The sequence below is a fragment of the Moschus berezovskii genome, chromosome 11, assembly GCF_049115385.1.
Source record: "Moschus berezovskii isolate FMDL1 chromosome 11, NW_MosBer_1.0, whole genome shotgun sequence".
Taxonomy (NCBI): Eukaryota; Metazoa; Chordata; class Mammalia; order Artiodactyla; family Moschidae; genus Moschus; species Moschus berezovskii.
The window spans coordinates 12,139,280-12,162,662 of NC_142470.1; the positions used below are offsets into that span (position 1 = coordinate 12,139,280).

Here is a 23,383-nt window from a genome sequence, read left to right on the forward strand (position 1 = left end):
TTCTACTCCAGGAGATCTTTCTGACTCGGGGATTGAACTGCATCCTGTGCATCTCCTGCACTGGTGGGCAGATTCTTTACCACTGTGCCACCTCCACAGGGAGTCATGAGGACTGCACTAAATGGTACATGTAAGGGTCGGGCCACAGGAGGAACACATCACCTAGTAGTTCTCATTTTGTTGTTCTGGGAGTCAGTCATCTGTAGATGCAGAGTCTGTAACACAGTCCCTGTTCCTGTGCAGGCCCCTGTAAAGTTAGCTCTGCCTCAGACCACACGTAACCAGCCTTTAAGAGGTGACGGTGTGAAGTCCAGCAGTAGTTGTTGAGGATAAAGTTTAGATTGGTGAACTGTTAAGATGCAGATTTTGGTTTAGTTTTAACCATATTCCCTACCTTTCAAAACTTAAAAAAGGAAAGAAAGCTGCCAAGAAGTTATACCTAAGTGAGACATAAACTGCAATGCCAGGAGCCATATCAGTTGTGCCTTTCTCAAAGAGAAACGAACACTGGATTTCCCACATAGTGCCAAAGCAAAGCACTTTGTGGGCTTGATAATGCTCTGATTTAAAAGGGTGGATGCATCCTCTTGAAGGAAAGTATCTTTGCAGGAAGTTGGTCTAGACCCGTCCCCTTTGCTTGGTGGTCTAGATGCTGTGTCAGAGGTACTATCTCAGTTGCTGGTTCAGCCATAGGAGAGGAGACTGCTTACAGGCCTCAGGGGTCCCTCCAGCAGGGAGAAGGCCTGCCTGTAGCCAAGACCAGCATCCTGCTGCTGCTGCTGCTAAGTTGCTTCAGTCATGTCCGACTCTGTGCGACCCCATAGACGGCAGCCCACCAGGCTCCCCTGTCCCTGGGATTTTCCAGGCAAGAACACTGGAGTGGGTTGCCATTTCCTTCTCTAATGCATGAAAGTGGAAAGTGAAAGTGAAGTCGCTCAGTCGTGTCCGACTCTTAGCGACCAAATGGACTGCAGCCTACCAGGCTCCTCCATCCATGGGATTTTCCAGGCAAGAGTACTGGAGTGGGGTGCCATTGCCTTCTCCGACCAGCGTCCTAGGCAGATGGAAACTTGGTCACATAGGTATAAAATAAATGTTTCTTTCTTTTTTTTCTTTTTACTTAATCCTGTCACAACCCTGTGCAGCACATGGTCAGGGCCCCATTTTATAGAGAAAGAAACTGAGGTTCAACTATGTTTAAATAACCTGCTGTAGGTCCTGTAAGTAGGAATTAAAGAAGGTTAAACCCAAAGTCCAATCTGACCCCTACTCAGTTCTGTTACTCTCCCAAAGCAGGCTGACTCAGGACTGCACAGGTCTCTCGGAAGGCACCCAATAATATTGCTGCTTTTCTCCTCACTGAAGAAGGGGACAGGACTGACTGAAAAAGCCATAGGTGTCTAGGAGGTGTCTACCTTTGCAAATAAATTTTCTGACAATGAGATATAGTCAGATTGCATCCTTTTTATTTGTAGAATTATACTGTTCTGCTTTCATAGTAATAATAGGCAATACCCAGTGCTTATTATATGCCAGACATTATTATAGGTACTATACATATATTAACTCATTTAACCACCACAACAATCCAGTGAAGTCTATATTATTTGCTTTTTATAAACATTTTGCTGAAGTATGAGATTTATAGGAAGCGTACACTTATCTGAAGTGTAGAGCAAGATGAGTTATTTTAAAGCAGCTATTTTAAAGTTATTTTAAAGCACCACCAGATCAAGCCCATGAAGCCCCTCTTGTACCCCCTTGTAGTCATTCTCCCTCTGACCCAAGGGTAATGATTGTCCTGGGTGTCAGGACTATTTTAATCTCATCAGACATATGAGGAAACTGAGGCACAAAGAGGTTAAAGGGTTTGCCCAAGGTAGCGCAATTGTAACTAGTGGAGTTGGGACTTGGACTCGGGCAGTTCAGGCTCCAGAGAATATGCTCATGTCCTCAGGGAAAGAAGACATAGCCAGGAAAAGAACAGTAGGTTGGAGTAGTTTTTAATGACACAAAATCATAATAGTGCAGTCATTGACCTTTTCCTTTGGTCTGAAAATCAGTTGTTCACATTCGTACAGTCTTGGAATTCTAGTCTTTCAAATTGCAAGGATAGAAACTTGCTTTTGAGAGCCTTCCATTTATTGCACTTATTGCAACCAGGTGCTGTGTTAAATTCTTTACATGTATTATCCCACGAGGGGCTTCCCTGGTGGCTCAGATGGTAAAGAATCCTCCTACAATGCAGGAGATCTGGGTTCAGTCCCTGGGTTGGGAAGATCCCCTGGAGGCGGTTATGGCAACCCACTCCAGTATTCCTGCCTGGAGAATCCCCATGGACAGAGGAGCCTGATGGACTACAGTCCATGGGGTCACATAGAGTCAGACACGACTGAGCAGCTAAGCACAGCACAGCACATTATCCCACTTAAACCACCACACACCACTGGAGAGTAGGTAGTATTATCCCCATTTTATAGATGAGAAAACTGAGACTCAGTAAAGAACTAACTGAAGGCTACGCAGTTGCAGAGGCAAGACTTGAAGCTGGCTGTCTCATTCTAGAACCCACATCTTAGCTACCATGGTAATGCCTATCTTACTTTCTTTGTCAACTGTGAATTAATTCTACATGAATTAGTCATGATAATTTTACATGTTTATTGTTATTGTCATTATTGTTGCTATTCCCATCACACTTCCTTGTACAGACTCATACTGAGCTTACATTGTCCACTGGGGCTCACACTGACATCTGTACCAGGCCTGCCTCCCAGTAGAGTGGGCCCAGCCACAGTATTTCACTCATTCTTCGGTTAATCAGCAATTGCCCTGTGTTAGGCACCATCCTGGGCACTGGAGTTGCAAAGATAAAGAAGACATAGCTCTGCCCTGCTGATGGTCCTGGTGGAAGGACAGCAGAAAAGATTCCCCATGCCCTGGCTCCTGTATTCCATATGTGCCACCTCACTGACCCACCCTCCCCACAACCTCCACCCAAGATAAGGACCCCAGTGCTCAGCTGAGGCAGCAGAGATGGATCTGGGCCCCTGCTCATCAAGGTCTAGAACCAGCTTCTTTGCTTCACCTCCAGCCCCCGCTTCATCACCAGGGAAGCAGCACATGCTCTTGACCATTCTTTGGATCCCCTGCATTACCTCACCAGTGAAAATCCTTGCTCTTCATTTTATGACCTGATTCTAAGTCCTGCCTTTTGTCCCTCGCTGCCCAGTCCCCTCCCTAGATAAACAGGGTCATCCCTATCTGTGTGGAAGACTGCTGTGGTTTGAACAAGTGCAGCTGATACCTTTATATTTTAGCCAGCCTTGGGAAGGACCCATTGTTTTCACACAATCAACTTTAGAAAGTAAGGTTCAGTGAAATCTCGACTAGAGAAGATCCACCGAAGGTAGAGTGGTTCTCAAGTGGACACCACTTTTGTGTCAGGAAGAATATCAGGGGCATTGGACTCTATATTTATCCTAGGAGAGTATGAGTAGAAAAAAAGTTTTAAAAATCCTAGGCTAGACAAAAAAAGGAAGGAAACCGGGGGCCAAACACAGCTGCAAATCAGAATGCACATTGTTGGTGGCTCAGGGAAGAATTACCTTTTCATGTGGCATTTGGTCACCATCTTTCTACGTTGTTATTTTTCATGGTCTATTGTGGTTTTATTCTATATTCTGGACATAGCATTAATGTGTTTATCAGCTCATTGTGTTATAACTTATGCACAACAAACGACCCACTTAAAGTGTACAGTTCAGTGAATTCTGAGTTTTATATACTACCAATAAAGATATAGAATATTTTCATCACCCTCAAAAGACCACTTAATTTACATTTTATTTTGTCTTGAGCTTCTCATGTGCCTGTCATTAGTCTAAGTGCTTTAGAAATGTTAGCCCATTTGATCCTCATCACAAGTGTGAGATGCAGGCACTGTTTATAGAGGAGAAAACTGAGGTGCAGAGAGGTAAAGTGGTGGTGCTAAATGAAGGCTCAGACACACCGGCTTCTGGATCCCGTGCTCTTCAAGTCTGGGCTCTGCTGCCTCTCCTTCATTCGTGTGTCATTCAGAAATTGCCTGCTGTGGGCCAGATACTGGGGTAGGAGCCGAAAGTTCAGAGATCTGTTTTGGTGGCCCCAAGAAGCCCACACACCAGAGAAGGGATCAAATGCCTGTATTAATACTCTAGATGGATGTATTATTCTGGTTGTGGGCGTAAAACATAGGCTTACATGAGGAAAAGCAAACTGACTGCTCCCTCAAGCCCTCTGGGGTAAGGTTAACCAGGCTTCGCTGAGGCTCCGAGAGGAAGAGGTGACAGGCAGGCAGGAGAGCCACTGTTGCCTGAATTTCTCTGTGGACATCTTGGGAATCTTGCTAACTCTGTGTACATTAGCTTATCTAATCCTCATGAGAACTCTGTGAGGTGGGTACTACCATGATCCCCATCTAAAACCTGGAGAATTTATGAGGCTGAATCTGTATCTGCTCAGCCGCCCCTGACCACCTCGCATACTGTGATTTTTTTCCCCCTTTCTTGTCCTGAAAGACAGAGGTCAGATTTCTGTGACAAAGCATAAAGGGAAAGACATTTTTGATTAACAGTATCTATGGGAAGATGCCATTTTTGTGTGTTTCTCTGTGCAAGAAATGCCATTTGGAAAGCCGGTGTGCATGTCAGTATCTTTTTCTTTTTTTTTTTTCATTCTGAGAAAAAGCCTATAGAGTCTGGTGGGGGGAGGGTTTGCAGCTGGCAGGAGCTTTGGCATATGTTGTAACTAAAAAGAGAGGGAATGTGTTGGTGGGACGAGCTACCGGAGAGCTGTCTCGGTGTGCTGTGGTACTAGTAAGTGTTTTAATTGGGTAGGGTTTTTGGAGGACTATTTTGACATCTGCTCGTGTCTTTGCTGATTTTTCTTCACTTAGAGTAGGAAACACAAGCTGTGGATAAAATGACTTTAAAATAATTGGAAGTAAAGATATCTCTCTCAAAGTCGAATTTGAGAGGGACACTCTTTAAGAAGTGGAAAGGAAATTCCACTTCGAGGAATCCATCCTAAAGCATAGGCTTTATGCCTACAGATTTCTCAACAATATTTAAAATATTTTCTTAAAAACTGGAAATAATAAAAGGGGCTTGATTGGGTTTGTTTCTAGGAAGTGGAACATTTTGTAGCAATTAGCAATGATCTTCACAAAGCTTTTTATGAAGTGAAATATTGCTTATATTGTAATAAATGAGAAAATCAGAAAGAAACATTATGAATTGTTTCAACTGTGTTTTTAAAAGAAGGTATTAGGACAGAGAGTTTTGGAAGGAAATACACCAAAACGTTATCTCCAAGGGGAGGATTAGGGTAACCACAGTTTTCTTCTTTTAACTTCTTTGTCTTTCCAATTTTTTTTAACATATGTATTTTTTTTCACTTTTTATTTTGTATTGAGGTATAACTGCTTAACAGTGTTGTGATAGTTTCAGGTGAATAACAAGGGGACTCAGCCATATATATACATTTTACATACATAATTTTTATGATAGAAAAGACAAGGGTCCTTTTGCATAAGAGGAAGCAAACCCTGAGAATGTTGGTGTAGCTGCATGCCCTGTGTAGATACTTGTTCTGAAGTCTGAGCATCTGATTTGAGGATGTCTTCAGAAAGAGTAATTCTGAGTTTAAAAATCAGCTCTGTCACTCCTTATCTGTGTGATTTGGACCAGTTTCTTTGACCTCTCTGAGCCTCCTTCTTTGATATTGCCCTCATAGCATGGTCAGGGTTAAAGGCAGGCATACAGTAATGGCCCAGTTTCCTTCTCCATCAGCACTACCCACCCCACCCCCCAGCTTAAGAGGTTTTGTGGGTTTTGTTTTGTTTTTTGCCTTTTTTCCTCTTGTTTCCTTGAGCCTTTCAAGGATAGCGCACCATCCGGCCAAGCTGGCCTCTGATTCTTTCCTTGGGAACAGGAGCTTCAGGAAGGCCCTTGAGTCCACGCCAGCCCCTTTGGAAGAGGCCTTGCCACCAGGAGGGCAGCATTGTCCTCTGAGAGGAAACTGTGCCGACCCAGCTCCTCCTGGAGCCTGGCGCGCAAGCATTTCGGTTACTAAGGGGACTCTGGCCTGCTAAGTCAGAAAAAAGGGCCAGGTTTTTTCCTCTTCTTCAGCCTACTGCCATTGTTCAAAAAGTAAACACTCCACACAGCTTAAGCAGCAAGTCCTCCAGCCAGGAGTGGGACGAAATCAAAAGCCTGCTCCAGCCCAGCCATGGAGAGCCTACAAGAGCTGGTCTGTGCTGCGGGGCCCCACCGGGAATGCAGAAACAACACTCGATCCTGGTCCAGTATCAACAGCCTTGTCACTGGGCCTTTCAGCCCAGGCTTCTCTCCAGTGGCCAGGCCTCTTGCCCCCATCTGTTTGGGGCTCTCTGGAGCTCTTTGGAGGTCAGATGAGGCAAAATTAGTGATTGTGGGGTACAGCAACCTGGAGTCCCTGGCTAAGTTCTGGAGCCCCCCCATGACCCCTTCTCCTTTTCTGTGTCCAATGCCAGGGTCTCTGCCTTTGAAGTGAGAGCCCAGCAGTTACCAGAAGGGACCAGAGGATTTTTGCCCTTAGGTCATTGCCACTACAGTTGCCAAACTGGGGCCGTGGCTGATGTATATTATAATAGCAATAATAAAAGCTACTGTAAGGCTACTGTATGCTCAGGGCTGTGCACACACCACGTCCAGTCCTCACAGCAGTCCACAAGGAGGAGGGCTAAGAGGCATAGTCACAGTTACCTTCTTGATTTTACAGATGAAGGGGCCAATTAGGAACCATATAACCTTGAGCAAGCCCCTTCGCCTCTCTGAGACTCAGTTTCTCATCTATAAAATGGTGACCCTCATCTCCAGCTACTGCTGAGAATGAAAGAATCTGTGTGCAAGTGCTTTGTGAGCTCTAAAATGTGATGTAAATGAAAAAGAGTCTGATTGAGGCTGTTTTTATCACTCTCTGCTTGTACACTGCTAAGTATTTAACCTGTTAGATTGCAAAGTAAGGCAGCTAAGGAATTCCGGACAGTTCCTCATGAGTCTTAATGTTCTCAACTGTAAAATGGGATTGTACTTTGTAAAATACTAGTTATCAGTACTGCTTGCTGCTAGCTTTTTACCCTGTGAATAAAGCAGTCAGTTAATATGAGCTTTGGGGTTCAGAGGAAAAAATAAACCTCTAAGTAGGCAATCTTGTCCCTCCCCTGTGGCTCTTCACCCACAGGAAGCATTTAGTAAATGTATGAAATGATTGATAGGTTTGTGGACTAGCCCCTGGAGAAGGCAACAGCAGAAGAAATTTGAGGCTGCTGGTCTTGTTGAATGGAAGAGTTCCAGGACCCTGCCCTCTGGGAGTATTGTTTCAACCCTAGGAGGCTTCTGACCAGCATGGCTCCATCCTCCTGCTGAGAAAAATCTCACAATGTTTACTTAGGTACCAGAGTCTGTCCTCGAGGCTGGGATTTGAGGCAACAAACATCAACCAATATTAATGAGCGCTTACCAAGTGCCAATCATTTTGTTGAGTGCTGGTTATTATGCAGTGCTGAACCAAACTGATGAGCCCCTGAGGGAACCCACAACCCAACAGGGGGAGGCAGGCAGGCCAAGGGGTGCTAGGGCTCAGAGCAACAAGGATGGCAGAGTTTGGTTTCTCTGGGGTGTCTGAAGACAAGGAGGCTAAAGTGCAGTGCAAGGGCACAGGCTGTGTAGGTAGCCACTGCTGCGTTACCTCTGCCACTCACCTCACCTCTCTGAACCTCATTTCCCTCAAGTTACCTAAAATGAAGATAATAGGGTACACTTTGCAGGGATTGATAAAAATTAGTAAGTAAAGCATAGGACATGTGTTAATAAGCATCTGTTACACTGTAATTGTTGTCCTTTTCCAGGGCATTAGCAAACATAGGCTTTAGCAGCCGTTGGGACATTCAGCTCCACCACTAACCCATACAGTGCTCTTGGATGAATTAGGAAAGGGCATCTCCTCTCTCCCTCCACCAGCACCTACCCTCACCTTCAACTGATGCCTGTCATCAAGCTCATGGGTTGGCAGATCTCATCCTCAACTTGGCTAGCTGGGTGTGCTGGGCAGTGTACACCTGCACAGTCATACCCAGTAGCTCAGAGGTTGGCTGATAATAAAACTGACCCCTTCTACATAGGGTGACCACATAGCCCATCTTACGCTGCTGCCCTGGTATAATATACTCTTTCATATCCACAAGTGTCCCAGTTTGGGCCACAAATTACAGGGTCTTTCTGCTTAATCAGGACAAAATGAAAGTTCGAGACTCTTAAGAGATGAGCTTTGATATATAATGGGGTAAGAAGATTGGAGGAGATTGGCAGTAGGAAGTAGGTGAGGGGAAGTAGAGGTGAATTCTCAGTTCAGTCAGTCAGTTCAGTTGCTCAGTCGTGTCCGACTCTTTGCGACCCCATGAATCACAGCACGCCAGACCTGCCTGTCCATCACCAACTCCCGGAGTTCACTCAAACTCACGTCCATTGAGTCGGTGATGCCATCCAGCCATCTCATTCTCTGTCATCCCCTTCTCCTCCCGCCCCCAATCCCTCCCAGCATCAGAGTCTTTTCCAGTGAGTCAACCTGTCGCATGAGGTGGCCAAAGTATTGCAGTTTCAGCTTTAGCATCAGTCCTTCCAATGAACACCCAGGACTGATCTCCTTTAGAATGGACTGGTTGGATGTCCTTGCAGTCCAAGGGACTCTCAAGAGTCTTGTCCAGCACCACAGTTCAAAAGCATCAATTCTTCGGCACTCAGCTTTCTTCACAGTGCAACTCTCACATCCATACATGACCACTGGAAAAATCATAGCCTTGACTAGACGGACCTTGGTTGGCAAAGTAATGTCTCTGCTTTTTAATATGGTATCTAGGTTGATCATAACGTTCCTTCCAAGGAGTAAGCATCTTTTAATTTCATGGCTGCAATCACCATCTGCAGTAATTTTGGAGCCCAAAAAAATGAAGTCTGACACTGTTTCCACTGTTTCCCCATCTATTTCCCATGAAGTGATGGGACCAGATGCCATGATCTTAGTTTTCTGAATGTTGATTTTTAAGCCAACTTTTTCACTCTCCTCTTTCCCTTTCATCAAGAGGCTTTTTAGTTCCTCTTCACTTTCTGCCATAAGAGTGGTGTCATCTGCATATCTGAGGTTATTGATATTTCTCCTGGCAATCTTGATTCCAGCTTGTGCTTCTTCCAGCCCAGCGTTCCTCATGATGTACTCTGCATATAAGTTAAATAAGCAGGCCTAGCAGTGGGTAAATAATGTGACTGAAAACTAGCTTACTCATAGGCTTACACATCTACAAACCATGGAGAGTTACTACCGGCTGGTGGGCTTTTCGTTTCTCCAGACAGTCCCTTCATCCTCTCACCAAATACGAACACATGGTAGGCACAAGCCTCCCTTACCCTTCCTTTTATTACACCAGTAGAATCATAGCTTATGGCCAGAACCCGAGAGCCATGATTCACTGATTTCTATGGAAAATGGAACCAAATTGAAAGTATGACCTTTCTACTTAATGTTTAAGAGAAATGTTAATATGTTAACACTAGGTTGTGCAATGTATTCCATACTCAAGAATGCCAAGATCTGAGAGAGATGGGCACGTAATCTTTGGTAAATGGGAAGAGATGGATGGACTGAGACTATGATAAGAGCGAACTGTTTATCTGAGTTCCTGGAGCCAGAGCTTTAGACTTCAGCTTCTTCTTTTTTGTTTTAATTTGAAAATACAGGGAAAAAAATAATGTTGGGATGTAAAGATCTCTCCTCCTAGCTGTGTGACCCAGGGCATTTAACTTAGTCTCTGAAACCCTTTCCACTCCTGGGGGTTGGGCATCACCATACAAACTCACAGAGTTTTTGTGATAGTTAGATGGTCTCACATGTTAACTGCTTGGCATTGCACCTGCCACAGAGCACACTTTGTCAGATGTCGCTTTTCCTCCTCACTCCCCTTCCCCTGAGAAAGCCAGGGAAATGTCTGTCTTCATGGGACTTCAGTGATTTTCTCTTCTGGATCTTTTCTTTTGCTTGCAGAAAGTCAGAAACATGGCCCTGGATGATGTCGTGATACTGAATGTGGACACCAACACCCTGGAGACCCCCTTTGATGACCTCCAGAGCCTCCCGAATGATGTGGTGGGTAATGAGCTCTTGAGTTCTGACTCCCGGGAGCTCCTGCAGTACACATGAAGGTGCCTTTGGGGAGGAGAAGGGGTAGAGACCGCTGTGGTTTTCCTTGTGGCCTAGGAACCACAGTTGGTTTCTGTTATTACCTCTGGAACCTTTGTCTCAGTGAAGGAAGTTGGGAGGTGGTTCATTTTTTTAGTTTTGTATTGCTCTCATAACCCTCACCTGCAGTGACCCCAGGGTCTAGACAGCCTCTCTTCCTGGGGAACTAGGGGGTCTTGCCATCCCCATTACCACTGCCGTGTCCAGAGAACAGAACAACCTCCCCAGGTAACCTCACCAAAGGCAGGCAGAAGGGCTTCAGTGTGAGCAGTTTGGGGCACTTCAAGCCTACATTTTTTTCTTGTGCCATCGTCAAACCCAGCCATTTCCCATGTGGCAGAGTATCTGCTGCCGGTGTTCTGAATGTGGCTCCACGTGCCCTAAATCTATTTTTTCTTAGTTGCCTCAGGACTAGACAGAAGGTGGGCCTATTTAGGGGAAAGCAACTGGCTGCCACATTTGCCACAGTGACACCTGACCATACACCTGTCTCACATTGCCACTCAGAGCTGCCTTGTGGGTGGCTATTTGAAGTAGACCCAGTCTCCCCCATCATTCATACAAATGAGGAGGATCCGGGTCCCCTTGGAAGTACAGTTCTAATGTTTGTGGTTTAATGTCCATGACTCTGCTTGAGAGAAAGTGTATAGAGTCATGCTGGCTTCCAGACTGGAAGGGATGGGTGCTCCTAACCGTGTGCAGTATGCAGGTCTGGGTTTGCTTAGTGGCCGATGGGCACTGCCCTACATCACTGCCAGGAGTCCCAGTGGCCCTTGGGGGTTAGCTGCCCGGGGGAGGTTGCTGCTTGTTGATGAATGGTTGGCAGCAGGGTTTCAGACTCCTCTGCTCTTAATTTACTGCGAGGTTTTGGAGGGTCATTTGTTAGGATGAGTTACTTGTACCATAGTTGAACAGTGGTACAATTCACTGACTTTTACACGCTAAACACTCATCATTTTCCTTCCATTTACGCTTCACACCTTTTGGAAGGTATTTATCTTATCCTCACTTTACCCACAGAGCTAAAAAGAAGGGGAGCCATAGAAGTGAACCCAGCTCTGTCACTCCAGAGCCACTGGCCCCAGTGTCCCTCTAGGTGCACCCTGCATCTGGGGTCTCATTCAGTTGGCATCCTAGCTCCATGGAGTAGGTGAGGGAGAAAAGATGCTCGAGGGGTGCATGTCTTGCCACCAACCATAAAGCTGGTAAGGGCAGAACTGTGGTTGAGCCTGGTATGGATGACGCCCAGCCCGTGCTGCCTCCATTTTGTGTACATGGCCCCCCTCTGAGGCAGAGAGAGATGACAGCATAGGAAAAATGAAAATGCCAGCCCTGTGAGGTTTGCTGTTGATCAGGACGGAGTATGTGGTTGGTTTCTTTGGACCTCTTGGCTGTAATTTGAGTTCTTTTGATCCAAGGAATTTGAGGTTTCTATTCCACTTCCCTTTCAGTGGAAAAGTTCTCTCTTTAAGTCATGGATGTCTTAGGTATGGACCTTGTAGTTGCTGAGCAAATGTAGAACATAAACCTGGGGTATGTGAGGTACAAGGAATAGCTAAGAGCCCCAGGCAGCTGGGGATGAGTGACTGATGGCTCAGAAACCATGGAGTGGACCATCTGTCCCATAGGTGGTGCTCTGACCCGGTGCTGCACTTCAAATAGCAAAGACAAAGCAGGTCTAGTCCTTTCCTTCAAAGAGCATATTCCACTAGGGGAAACAAACATGTAAATTACACATATCTCAGGGTATAGCATATTAGAGGCCAAAAGAAAATAAGAATCAGACACAGATTTGCCCAGGGGGAGGATAATGGAGGCCTCCTGAAGATGCCACATTCCAAGATGCCTTTTAAATGATCAGGGATCCAAATCTTTGGTTCCTGATCAAAAGAACAACTATGAGCAAGTTGTTTTCTCTTGCTGAGCTTCAGTTTCCCATCCTTAAAAGAGGAGTACTAGGCCTATCATTAGATTGTCGTGGCAAGTAAATGAGATTGTGGTGTTCATCAGATGCTTGGCACCATGTTCACATGTTGTCAGTGTATGATAAATGGTACCTGCATTTGTCTTTAATACGATCAGTGTCAATAAGTACAGGCAGAGTTAGAAGACAGTTGGTTCCCTCCTTATCCTAACAGTTCTCAGCCTGCATGAAAAGGACCTCTCATTCACAAGGTTTGTGAAGGGTTCTACAGCAGTGGTTTCCAGAATGGTGCTCTAGACTCATCAAAGATTCCAATATAGTCATAAGGAGGGAATGTGATCCGTACAGTAGTTAACTGTGATTCGGTGGGATTCATCGTTTTGATTTTTTAAAAAATAAAATAAGTTTTATTGTTTTTAAAGCTCTTAGCAGGTGTCGATGGTCACCTGCCATACTTGTTCCAGATTGTCTGCCGCAGCCAACAGAGTTTGGCCATCAGCATACAAAGCCACTGGGGTCACTGTGCTTTGCCACTGGTACTGACAACTTCTTGTTTCATCTCACCTTCAATGACCCTCCAAGTCTCAGATCTGGATGCTGGGCCTGTGGCAGCAGAACCAGTAGCAGTTGGGACTGAAGCACTGGGCACTCATGATGTCCCCACCATCTAGTGTTGAAAGGTGCTTGCCTTCCTTGAGGCTGTGTGCTGTTAAGTCCTTGAGAGGGAGGAATCTCATCCAGCAAACCTTCGTCCTCTGCACGTGAACTCTGCACAGAACTGTGTCCTTTCAGTGTATCAGTACGTCCAGCTGACCTAACCATCTCCCCTTTTGTCAAAGCTGCTTGTTTACTGCATCTGACAGATTCTGCTTCTTAAAGTTTCTCAAATTGTCTTCACCATCCATCCTAAACACCACCTAACCCAAGCTCTTATTCCTCTCCTGCACTGTTTCCAGCAGCCTCTGAACTGGTTCTTCAGATGCCAGCCCTTGTTACTCTTGTACCAGAGAGCCCTTTCCAAAATATAAATTTAAGTTTATTTCCTCCAACTGAAAACCATTTCATCAATGAACACAATTTTAAGAACAAAAAACAACTTCTGAAAACAAAAATAATCCTTCTATAACTTCCCAGTTCCTATAGATTAGAGGCAAGTTTCTTTTGTTGGTTTTGGAATAAGATAGACCTTCATTTAGTTTCTGGCTTCTTCACTTATTTATCATATGATCTTGGACAAAATTATGTAAGCTCTCTGAGGCTTAGTTTCCTTATAAGGTGGTGGTGAGAATTAAATGTAATGAACATAATATGTATAAAATTCTGTACTGGAGTCAATGATGATGAATTATGGATGTGAATGATGGTCAGCATGGCATGCAGGGCCCTCCTTTTTGATAGGATCCTCCCATTTTTTCCCCCTGTAACTTTAGCTCTTTCCTCTCCCTGCTTCAAACCCTATGTTATAGGTGTTTGGAGTTAATGATTCTCCCAAGTTTACATGTTGTTTCATTACTTTATACTTTGCATTCAGTTTCTTTTGTCCCGAATGTTCTATTCCATCTGTTAATCTCTATTCATTTTATAAGACTTAGGCTAAATGTAAGGCTGTAAAAACCTTCTCTGACCTCTCTTAATAGATTTGACTGTACCTTTCTCTTTGTTCTCAGAAGCCCCTGTATTGCTTATAAAATTACACTTACCAGTCAGTAGTATAACATTTCTGGCTTTCCCTTTTAATTGTGAGTTCTTTGAGGGCAGGAATCAAGTTTTATTCATCTTTGTTTCTGAGGGATGTAGCAGCCACTGAATAGATAGATGGAAGGATGGAAGGGACATATGGATTGGGTTATTTTGGTAGATGAAATCTTGCAAAACATGGCATCCATGCTGGAAATTTTATTAAAAGAGGCCTTTGTTCTGCTTCTAGCCACGATGGAATAATTGGAACTGAATTTCTCCTCCCTCCATTTACAAATAAAACTCTGGGAAAATATGAAAACAACTGTTTTCACATATTGGACAACAGGCAGTGCAGGAATATAATCCCTGAGAGAAAGGAAGCAATAGAGATGAAGCCTCTGATCCTCCTGGCTTTCCGCCTTGAAGCATTTTCTAAACTCTGTTGCTAGAGGGGACTCCCCAGTGAAGCACAACAGTCTTGCTGAATCAAGGGGTTAGAGATCTGAGTTTGAGGGGGAGGTGGTTTAAATTTGTGGGTCAGAGTACCAGATACAAGGGAGCTACTCAGCAAAAAAATCTAAACTGAGTCCTCTTGGCTCATCTGCTATCGACAGATCTGCCCATGTGTAGAGGGGAGCTCCCACAGAGTAGGAGTCATTCAAGCTCTAGCCAGCCAAAGTAAGGAGAGCTTGTTGATCACTCAGGCAATCATTAGAGACCCCAGAGGCCATGCCCTGGTGGAGTAGTCTAAATTATCTCTAGAATAAAGGTAATTTTAGCCCTGCCCTCATATAGCTTAAAAATCAAGCCTTGAGGAGCAAAAGAGAGGGCTTGACTGATGCTGGTAATGTGCTGGGTTTTGATCTGAGTGCCAGGTACATGAGCAAGAATTTGTCAAGCAGGACATGAGTGATATGTGTACTTTTGTCTATGTATGTGTGTTAAACTTCAGTAAAAAGTTTTAAGTAAAACCGTTTCTTTTTAAAACTTATCAGGATCAACCTGATATACAGGAAAATGAACTTGTCAAAACAAACTTCTACGCACTTTTAAAAGAGACTAAAAATCTAACACCCAACAATGTAACATTCACAGTATCTAGCATCCTATCAAAAAATACTAAATATATTTAGAATCAGAAATGATGTAATCTATAACCAAGACAAAATATAGTTAATAGAAACAAACTCAAAAATGACAGATATGATGGAATTAGCAGATGAGAACCTTAAGGGAGACATTATAAAAGTTATAAGTATGCTCATGAATTTAAAGAAAGACTTGAACTGAATTAGGAGAGAAATGGAAGATATAAAAAGAATGAAAGGGACTATCTAGAGGTGAAAAATATAATAACCTGAAATAAAATTTTCACTGATAAGATAAAAAGGATATTAGATGCTCAAGCATAAGTGATCAATGAACTTGAAGACATAGCAAAAAAAACTATCCATTATAAAGCATAGAAAGGAAAAGACTGAAAAAGCATAGAAAGTAAAAAGAACCTTGAGGAGCCATTAGTGTAATATCGAGAGGACTAACATATGTGTAATTAGAGAACTAGAAGAAGAGGAAGGAGGAGAGGGACAGAAAAAGTATTTAATTAGATTATGGTCATTTTTTTTTATTTTAATGAAAATAATAAACTCAGAGTTTCAGGAAACTCAATGAATCTTGAGCCTAATCAGTTCAGTTCAGTTCAGTCGCTCAGTTGTGTCCGACTCTTTGCGACCCCATGAATCACAGCACGCCAGGTCTCCCTGTCCATCACCAACTCCCGGAGTTCACTCAAACTCATGTCCATCGAGTTGGTGATGCCATCCAGCCATCTCATTCGCTGTCGTCCCCGTCTCCTCCCACCCCCAATCACTCCCAGCAAACCACACAAAAGTGTATCATAATAACAAGTAATACAAAGAAAAGTTTAACATTAGCTAAAGAAAAAAGATACATTATATAAAAGAAAGAATTGATGACAGAAGACTTCTTGTAAGAAACAACATGAACCAGAAGAGAATGGAATGACATTTTTGAAGTAACGAAGAAAATGTTTGTCATCCTCAAAATCTATATCCAGTGAAAATATCCTTCTAAAATAAAGGCAAAATTTAAAACTTCTTCAGAAAAATAAAAGTGAGAGGAGTCATTGTCAGCAGACCTGCACTATCAGTTCAGTTCAGTTCAGTTGCTGAGTCATGTCCAACTCTTTGTGACCCCATGAATCACAGCACGCCAGGCCTCCCTGTCCATCACCAACTCCCGGAGTTCACTCAAACTCATGTCCACAAAGTCGGTGATGCCATCCAGCCATCTCATTCTCTGTCGTCCCCTTCTCCTCCCGCCCCCAATCCCTCCCAGCATCGGAGTCTTTTCCAGTGAGTCAGCTCTTCGCATGAAGTGGCCAAAGTATTGGAGTTTCAGCTTCAACATAGTCCTTCCAATAAACACCCAGGACTGATCTCCCTTAGAATGGACTGGTTGGATCTCCTTGCAGTCCAAGGGACTCTCAAGAGTCTTCTCCAACACCACAGTTCAAAAGCATCAATTCTTTGGTGCTGAGGTTTCTTCACAGTCCAAGTCTCACATCCATACATGACCACTGGAAAAACCATAGCCTTGACTAGACGGACCTTTGTTGGCAAAGTGTTGTCTCTGCTTTTTAATATGCTGTCTACGTTGGTCATAACTTTCCTTCCAAGGAGTAAGCATCTTTTAATTTCATGGTTGCAATCAGCATCCGCAGTGATTTTGGAGCCCAAAAAAATAAAATCTGACACTGTTTCCACTGTTTCCCCATCTATTTCCCATGAAGTGATGGGACCAGATGCCATGATCTTCATTTTCTGAATGTTGAGCTTTAAGCCAACTTTTTCACTCTCCTCTTTCGCTTTCATCAAGAGGCTTTTGAGTTCCTCTTCGCTTTCTGCCATAAGGGTGGTGTCATCTGCATATCTGAGGTTATTGCTATTTCTCCCGGCAATCTTGATTCCAGCTTGTGCTTCTTCCAGCCCAGCGTTCCTCATGAGGTACTCTGCATATAAGTTAAATAAAGCAGGGTGACAATATACAGCCTTGACGTACTCCTTGTCCTATTTGGAACCAGTCTGTTGTTCCATGTCCAGTTCTAACTGTTGCTTCCTGACCTGCATATAGGTTTCTCAAGAGGCAGGTCAGGTGGTCTGATATTCCCATCTCTTTCAGAAGGTTCCACAGTTTATTGTGATCCACACAGTCAAAGGCTTTGGCATAGTCAATAAAGCAGAAATATATGTTTTTCTGGAACTCTCTTGCTTTTCCCATGATCCAGCAGATGTTGGCAATTTGATCTCTGGTTCCTCTGCCTTTTCTAAAACCAGCTTGAACATCTGGAAGTTCATGGTTCATGTATTGCAGAAGCCTGGCTTGGAGAATTTTGAGCATGACTTTACTAGCGTGTGAGATGAGTGCAATTGTGCAGTAGTTTGAGCATTCTTTGGCATTGCCTGTGCTATAAGAAACATTAAAGGAAGTTCTTCACCTGGGAGAGTAATGATACCATAGAGAAACATGAACAGTGAGGAGTGAAGAGTACCAAAAGTAGTCAATATGTGAGTAAATGGAAGGGACTCTTTCTCACTTTTAATTTCTATGAAAGATAATTGAATATTTAAAGTAAATAACAACAGACTGGTTTCGAATAGGAAAAGGAGTACGTCAAGGCTGTATATTGTCACCTTGCTTATTTAACTTGTATGCAGAGTACATCATGAGGAACGCTGGGCTGGAAGAAGCACAAGCTGGAATCAAGATTGCTGGGAGAAATATCAATAACCTCAGATATGCAGATGACACTACCCTTATGGCAGAAAGTGAAGAGGAACTCAAAAGCCTCTTGATGAAAGGGAAAGAGGAGAGTGAAAAGGTTGGCTTGAAGCTCAACATTCAGAAAACGAAGATCACAGCATCTGGTCCCATCACTTCATGGGAAATAGATGGAAAAACAGTGGAAACAGTATCAGACTTTATTTTTTTGGGCTCCAAAATCACTGCAGATGCTGATTGCAGCCATGAAATTAAAAGACACTTACTCCTTGGAAGGAAAGTTATGACCAACCTTGATAGTATACCAGAAAGCAGAGACATTACTTTGCCAACAAAGGTCCATCTAGTGAAGGCTATGGTTTTTCCCGTGGTCATGTATGGATGTGAGAGTTGGACTGTGAAGAAAGCTCAGCACCAAAGAATTGATGCTTTTGAACTGTGGTGCTGGAGAAGACTCTTGAGAGTCCCTTGGACCGCAAGGAGATCCAACCAGTCCATTCTAAAGGAGATCAATCCTGGGTGTTCATTGGAAGGACTGATGCTAAAGCTGAAACTGCAATACTTTGGCCACCTCATGCGACGAGTTGACTCACTGGAAAAGACTCTGATGCTGGGAAAGTTTGGGGGCAGGAGGAGAAGGGGACGACAGAGAATGAGATGGCTGGATGGCATCACCGACTCTGTGGACATGAGTTTGAGTGAACTCCGGGAGTTGGTGATGGACAGGGAGGCCTGGCGTGCTGTGATTCATGGGGTCGCGGAGAGTTGGACACGACTGAACGACTGAACTGAACTGAATAGCTGTGTATTATGTGCTATATGTGAAAGTAAAATGTATGAACTCAGTAGCACAAAAGACAGGTAGAAAATGGAAGTATACTGTGCTAAGGTTCTTACATTCTGTATAAAGTGGTATAATGTTATTCGAAATTATGCTATTAACAATGTGTATTGTCAACCTTTGAGGAGCCACTAAGGAAAAAAAATGAAACAGTGATATATAGCTAATAAGCCAATAATATGAAGATCCAAAAGATTTGGCGAGGGTGGGGGGTAAATAAAGGAACCAAACACAGATGGAGCAAATAGAAAATTTAGCAAGATGATAGACTTAGCCAGCCTTATTGATCATTACATTAAATGTGCATGGTCTAAGTAATCCACTTATTGGAGGATATTAAATTACTCTTTAAAAGACTCAATTATATGCTGTCTATGAGAATTCCACTGTAAATATATAGTCAGATAGATGAAAGGTAGAAGAATAGAGAGGATATACCATACAAACACTAACGAAGAGCATTGGAAGGAAGAGAAGAAAAGACAAATCTCCCTTATAGAATATTTCTAAATAATATCTGTAGATACTATCCTGTTTAGAAGAAAGAGCTTACTATCCATCACCCCACCCCCACCCCCCCCACACACACTTACACACTTAAGTGTGGGCTGGACTTAGTGACTCACTTTCAAAAACTAAAGTATGTGAAGGGAAAGAGAGAACTTTAGTGGAGAAATGGCAGAAACTACCTTAACCAAGTAATGTCATGTGACTATTGTGTAACTTTGATATGATGTGATGAAGAGGATACGTCACTTTTGTGATATTATTTCCAGAAACCCAGTCAAATCATGACAAAACCTTCAGATAAACTCAAATTGAGGGACCATCTATCAGGTACTTCTCAAAACTATCAAGGCCAGGGACTTGCCTGGCAGTCTAGTGGTTAAGGCTCTGTACTTATACTGCAGGTGGAACTAAAATCCCACATGCTGTCCAGTTCAGAACAAAATAAATAAATAAGCTATGGGTCATAAAAACATAGGAAAGACTGGGGAACTGTCACAGACCAGAGGAGACTAAAGGGACATGACAATAAAATATAGTGTGGAATTCTGAATTGGATCCTAGGTTAGAAAAGACACACTCATGGAAAACCTGGTGAAATCACAATATAGTGTGGAGTTCAGTTAATAATAATATACCGGTGTCAGTTTCTTAGTTTCGACATGGGCCATGATAACGTGAGATATGGGAAGCAGAAATTGGGTGAGGAGTACATGGGCAATCTCTCTACTGTCACTGCAACTTTACTGTGAGAGAAAAAAAGGAATTAAGGCAATATAAGGAACAACTTGATGCTTGTAATTTTGACAAATTGGATGAAATGGACAAATACTTTGAAATACACAAGTTATATAAAGTGACTGAAGAAGGAAGAGAAAATAGAAAAATATTACTGTTTCTATTAAAGAAATTTGTAGTTAAAACTTTTCCCACAAAGAAAACTCCAGTCCCAGATAGCTTCACTGATTAATTCTATCATATCTTTAAGGATACATCTTACACTAACATTTTCAGAAAATAGGAAAGGAACACCTTTCACTTTATTGTTTGAGGTCAGCTTTACCCTGACATGAAAATCAAAGAAAAGAAAGCTATTGACCAATATACCTAATAAATATAGATGTAAAAATCTTTAACAAAATATTAGCAAATTGAATCTAACAGTATATAAAACGGACAGTATATCATAATCAAATGTGTACAGACTGGTTAAATATTTGAAAATAAATCAATGTAATTTATCATATCAAGACCGAAAAAGGAAAGCAGTATCAAAACATAAACCCCCCCAAAAAAGGATTTTAGGAAAAATTAAATATCTATCCTTGATGAAAGCTCTTAGCAAACGTAGGTATCCTCATTGTGATAAAGAGCATGTAGGAAGAACTTACCACTAACATCATACTTAGTGGTGAAAGACAATGCTTTACACTTGAGAATGAGAACAAAAAAAGGGTGTCTGCCCATTTCTATTCAACATTGTACTGAGTTTCTAACCATTCACTAAGAAAAGTAAAAGAAATAAAAGCACTAAAGATTAGAAAGAAGGGAAAAATTGTCTTTACTCAGACAACATGATCATGTATATGGAAAATCCTAAGGGGGAAATCTCATAAATTTAGCAAAGGTACAGGATAAGGTTACTGTACAAAACCAACTGTATTTCTTTATAGTAGCAATGAGCAATTGAAAATGAAATATTTTAAAGTACCATTTAAAATAGCATATAAAACACAAAATACTTAGGAATAAATTTAACAAAATATGTGCAAGATTTGTATACTGAAAGCTATGAAACATTTCTGAGAAAATAATTTAAAAGACCTAAACAAATGGAAAGATATTCCACTTTTTGGACTGGAAGACTCAATATTTTTAAGATGTTAATTTTTCCTAAATTGATCTATAGATTCAATGTAATCCCAGCCCAAATTCCAGATGGCTTAAAAAAGAAAAAAACAACTAAAGCTGATTCTAAAATGTACATGAATATGCGAAAGATCTAGAATAGCCAAAACAATGTTGAAAAAGAACAAAGTTGTAGGACTTGAATTACCTACTTTTAAGACTTACAATAAAGTTATAGTAAATGTAGATCAACATTGTAGGTAAAAAGAGTTCAATAGAACAGAAGAAATAGTTCGGAAATTAGACCCAAACATAAGCGGTTTATTGATCTTCAATAAATATGCCAAAGTAATTCAACTGAGAAAGGATCGTTTTCTTCAACAAATGCTACTGGAAGAACTGGATATCTATGTGGGAAAAAATGAACATTGACTTTTACCTCATGCAAATATTAGCCCAAAATGGATTATAGACCTAACCTTAGAGGCAAAAACTGTAAAATGAATAGAGGAAAATATAGGGGGAAATCTTCGTGAACTTGAGGTAGGCAAAGTTTCCTTAGTCAAGACATAAAACACACTTCATAAAAGAAGTCATAATTGAACCTCATAAAACGTAAAAATTGATTCTATTCAAAAGTCACTATTTTAAGAATAAAGGGGCAAGCCACAGACTGAGAGAAAATATTCTTGATACTTATATCTGCAAAAGGACTTTCTCCCCAGAATAAAGAACCCGTAAACTGAATAAGACAACAGCCCAGTTAAAAAGTAAGCAAAAGAGACCTAAACAAATGGAAGAAGTGTCTCTTGAAGAGACAGTTCAGTTCAGTTCAGTCGCTCAGTCGTGTCCGACTCTCCGCGACCCCATGAATCACAGCACGCCAGGCCTCCCTGTCCATCACCAACTCCTGGAGTTCACTCAAACTCATGTCCATCGAGTCGGTGATGCCATCCAGCCATCTCATTCTCCGTCGTCCCCTTCTCCTCCCGCCCCCAACCTTTCCCAGCATCAGAGTCTTTTCCAGTGAGTCAACTCGTCTCATGAGGTGGCCAAAGTATTGCAGTTTCAGCTTTAGCATCAGTCCCTCCAATGAACATCCAGGATTGATCTCCTCTAGAATGGACTGGTTGGATCTCCTTGCAGTATAAGGGACTCTCAAGAGTCTTCTCCAACACCACAGTTCAAAAGCATCGATTCTTCGGCGATCAGCCTTCTTCACAGTCCAACTCTCACATCCATACATGACCACGGGAAAAACCATTGCCTTGACTAGACGGACCTTGGTTGGCAGTGTTGTCTCTGCTTTTTAATATACTATCAAGGTTGGTCATAACTTTCCTTCCAAGGAGCAAGCGTCTTTTAATTTCATGGCTGCAATCAGCATCTGCAGTGATTTTGGAGCCCAAAAAAACGAAGTCTGACACTGTTTCCACTGTTTTTCCATCTATTTCCCATGAAGTGATGGGACCAGATGCCATGATCTTTGTTTTCTGAATGTTGAGCTTCAAGCCAACCTTTTCACTCTCCTCTTTCACTTTCATCAAGAGGCTTTTGAGTTCCTCTTCACTTTCTGCCATAAGGGTAGTGTCATCTGCATATCTGAGGTTATTGATATTTCTCCCGGCAATCTTGATTCCAGCTTGTGCTTCTTCCAGCCCAGCGTTCCTCATGATGTACTCTGCATATAAGTTAAATAAGCAAGGTGACAATATACAACCTTGACGTACACCTTTTCCTATTTGGAACCAGTCTGTTGTTCCATGTCCAGTTCTAACAGTTGCTTCCTGACCTGCATACAGGTTTCTCAAGAGGCAGGTCAGGTGGTCTGGGATTCCCATCTCTTTCAGAATGTTCCACAGTTTATTGTGATCGACACAGTCAAAGGCTTTGGCATAGTCAATAAAGCAGAAATAGATGTTTTTCTGAAACTCTCTTGCTTTCTCCATGATCCAGCGGATGTTGGCAATTTGATCTCTGGTGCCTCTGCCTTTTCTAAAACCTGCTTGAACATCTGGGAGTTCACGGTTTATATACTGCTGAAGCCTGGCTTGGAGAATTTTGAGCATGACTTTACTAGCGTGTGAGATGAGTGCAATTGTGCGGTAGTTTGAGCATTCTTTGGCATTGCCTTTCTTTGGGATTGGAATGAAGACTGACCTCTTCCAGTCCTGTGGCCACTGCTGAGTTTTCCAAATCTGCTGGCATATTGAGTGCAGCACTTTCACAGCATCATCTTTCAAGACTTGAAATAGCTCAACTGGAATTCCATCACCTCCACTAGCTTTGTTAGTAGTGATGCTTTCTAAGGCCCACTTGACTTCACATTCCAAGATGTCTGGCTCTAGGTCAGTGATCACATTATCGTGACTATCTTGGTCGTGAAGATCTTTTTTGTACAGTTCTTCTGTGTATGCCTGCCACCTCTTTTTAATATCTTCTGCTTCTGTTAGGTCCATACCATTTCTGTC

At 42.5% G+C, this 23,383-nt stretch overlaps 1 protein-coding gene across 4 annotated transcripts in view; it reads left to right on the forward strand.

Moving 5' to 3' along the window:
• Positions 1–23,383, forward strand: part of DENND1A (DENN domain containing 1A) — a 552,302-nt gene that overhangs the window by 346,572 nt on the left and 182,347 nt on the right. For all 4 annotated transcript variants that reach the window (XM_055400903.2, XM_055400906.2, XM_055400904.2 and 1 more), the window contains exon 12: positions 10,117–10,218. In XM_055400903.2, the coding sequence (XP_055256878.1) occupies positions 10,117–10,218 (102 nt within the window). The remainder of the gene's footprint in view (positions 1–10,116; positions 10,219–23,383) is intronic.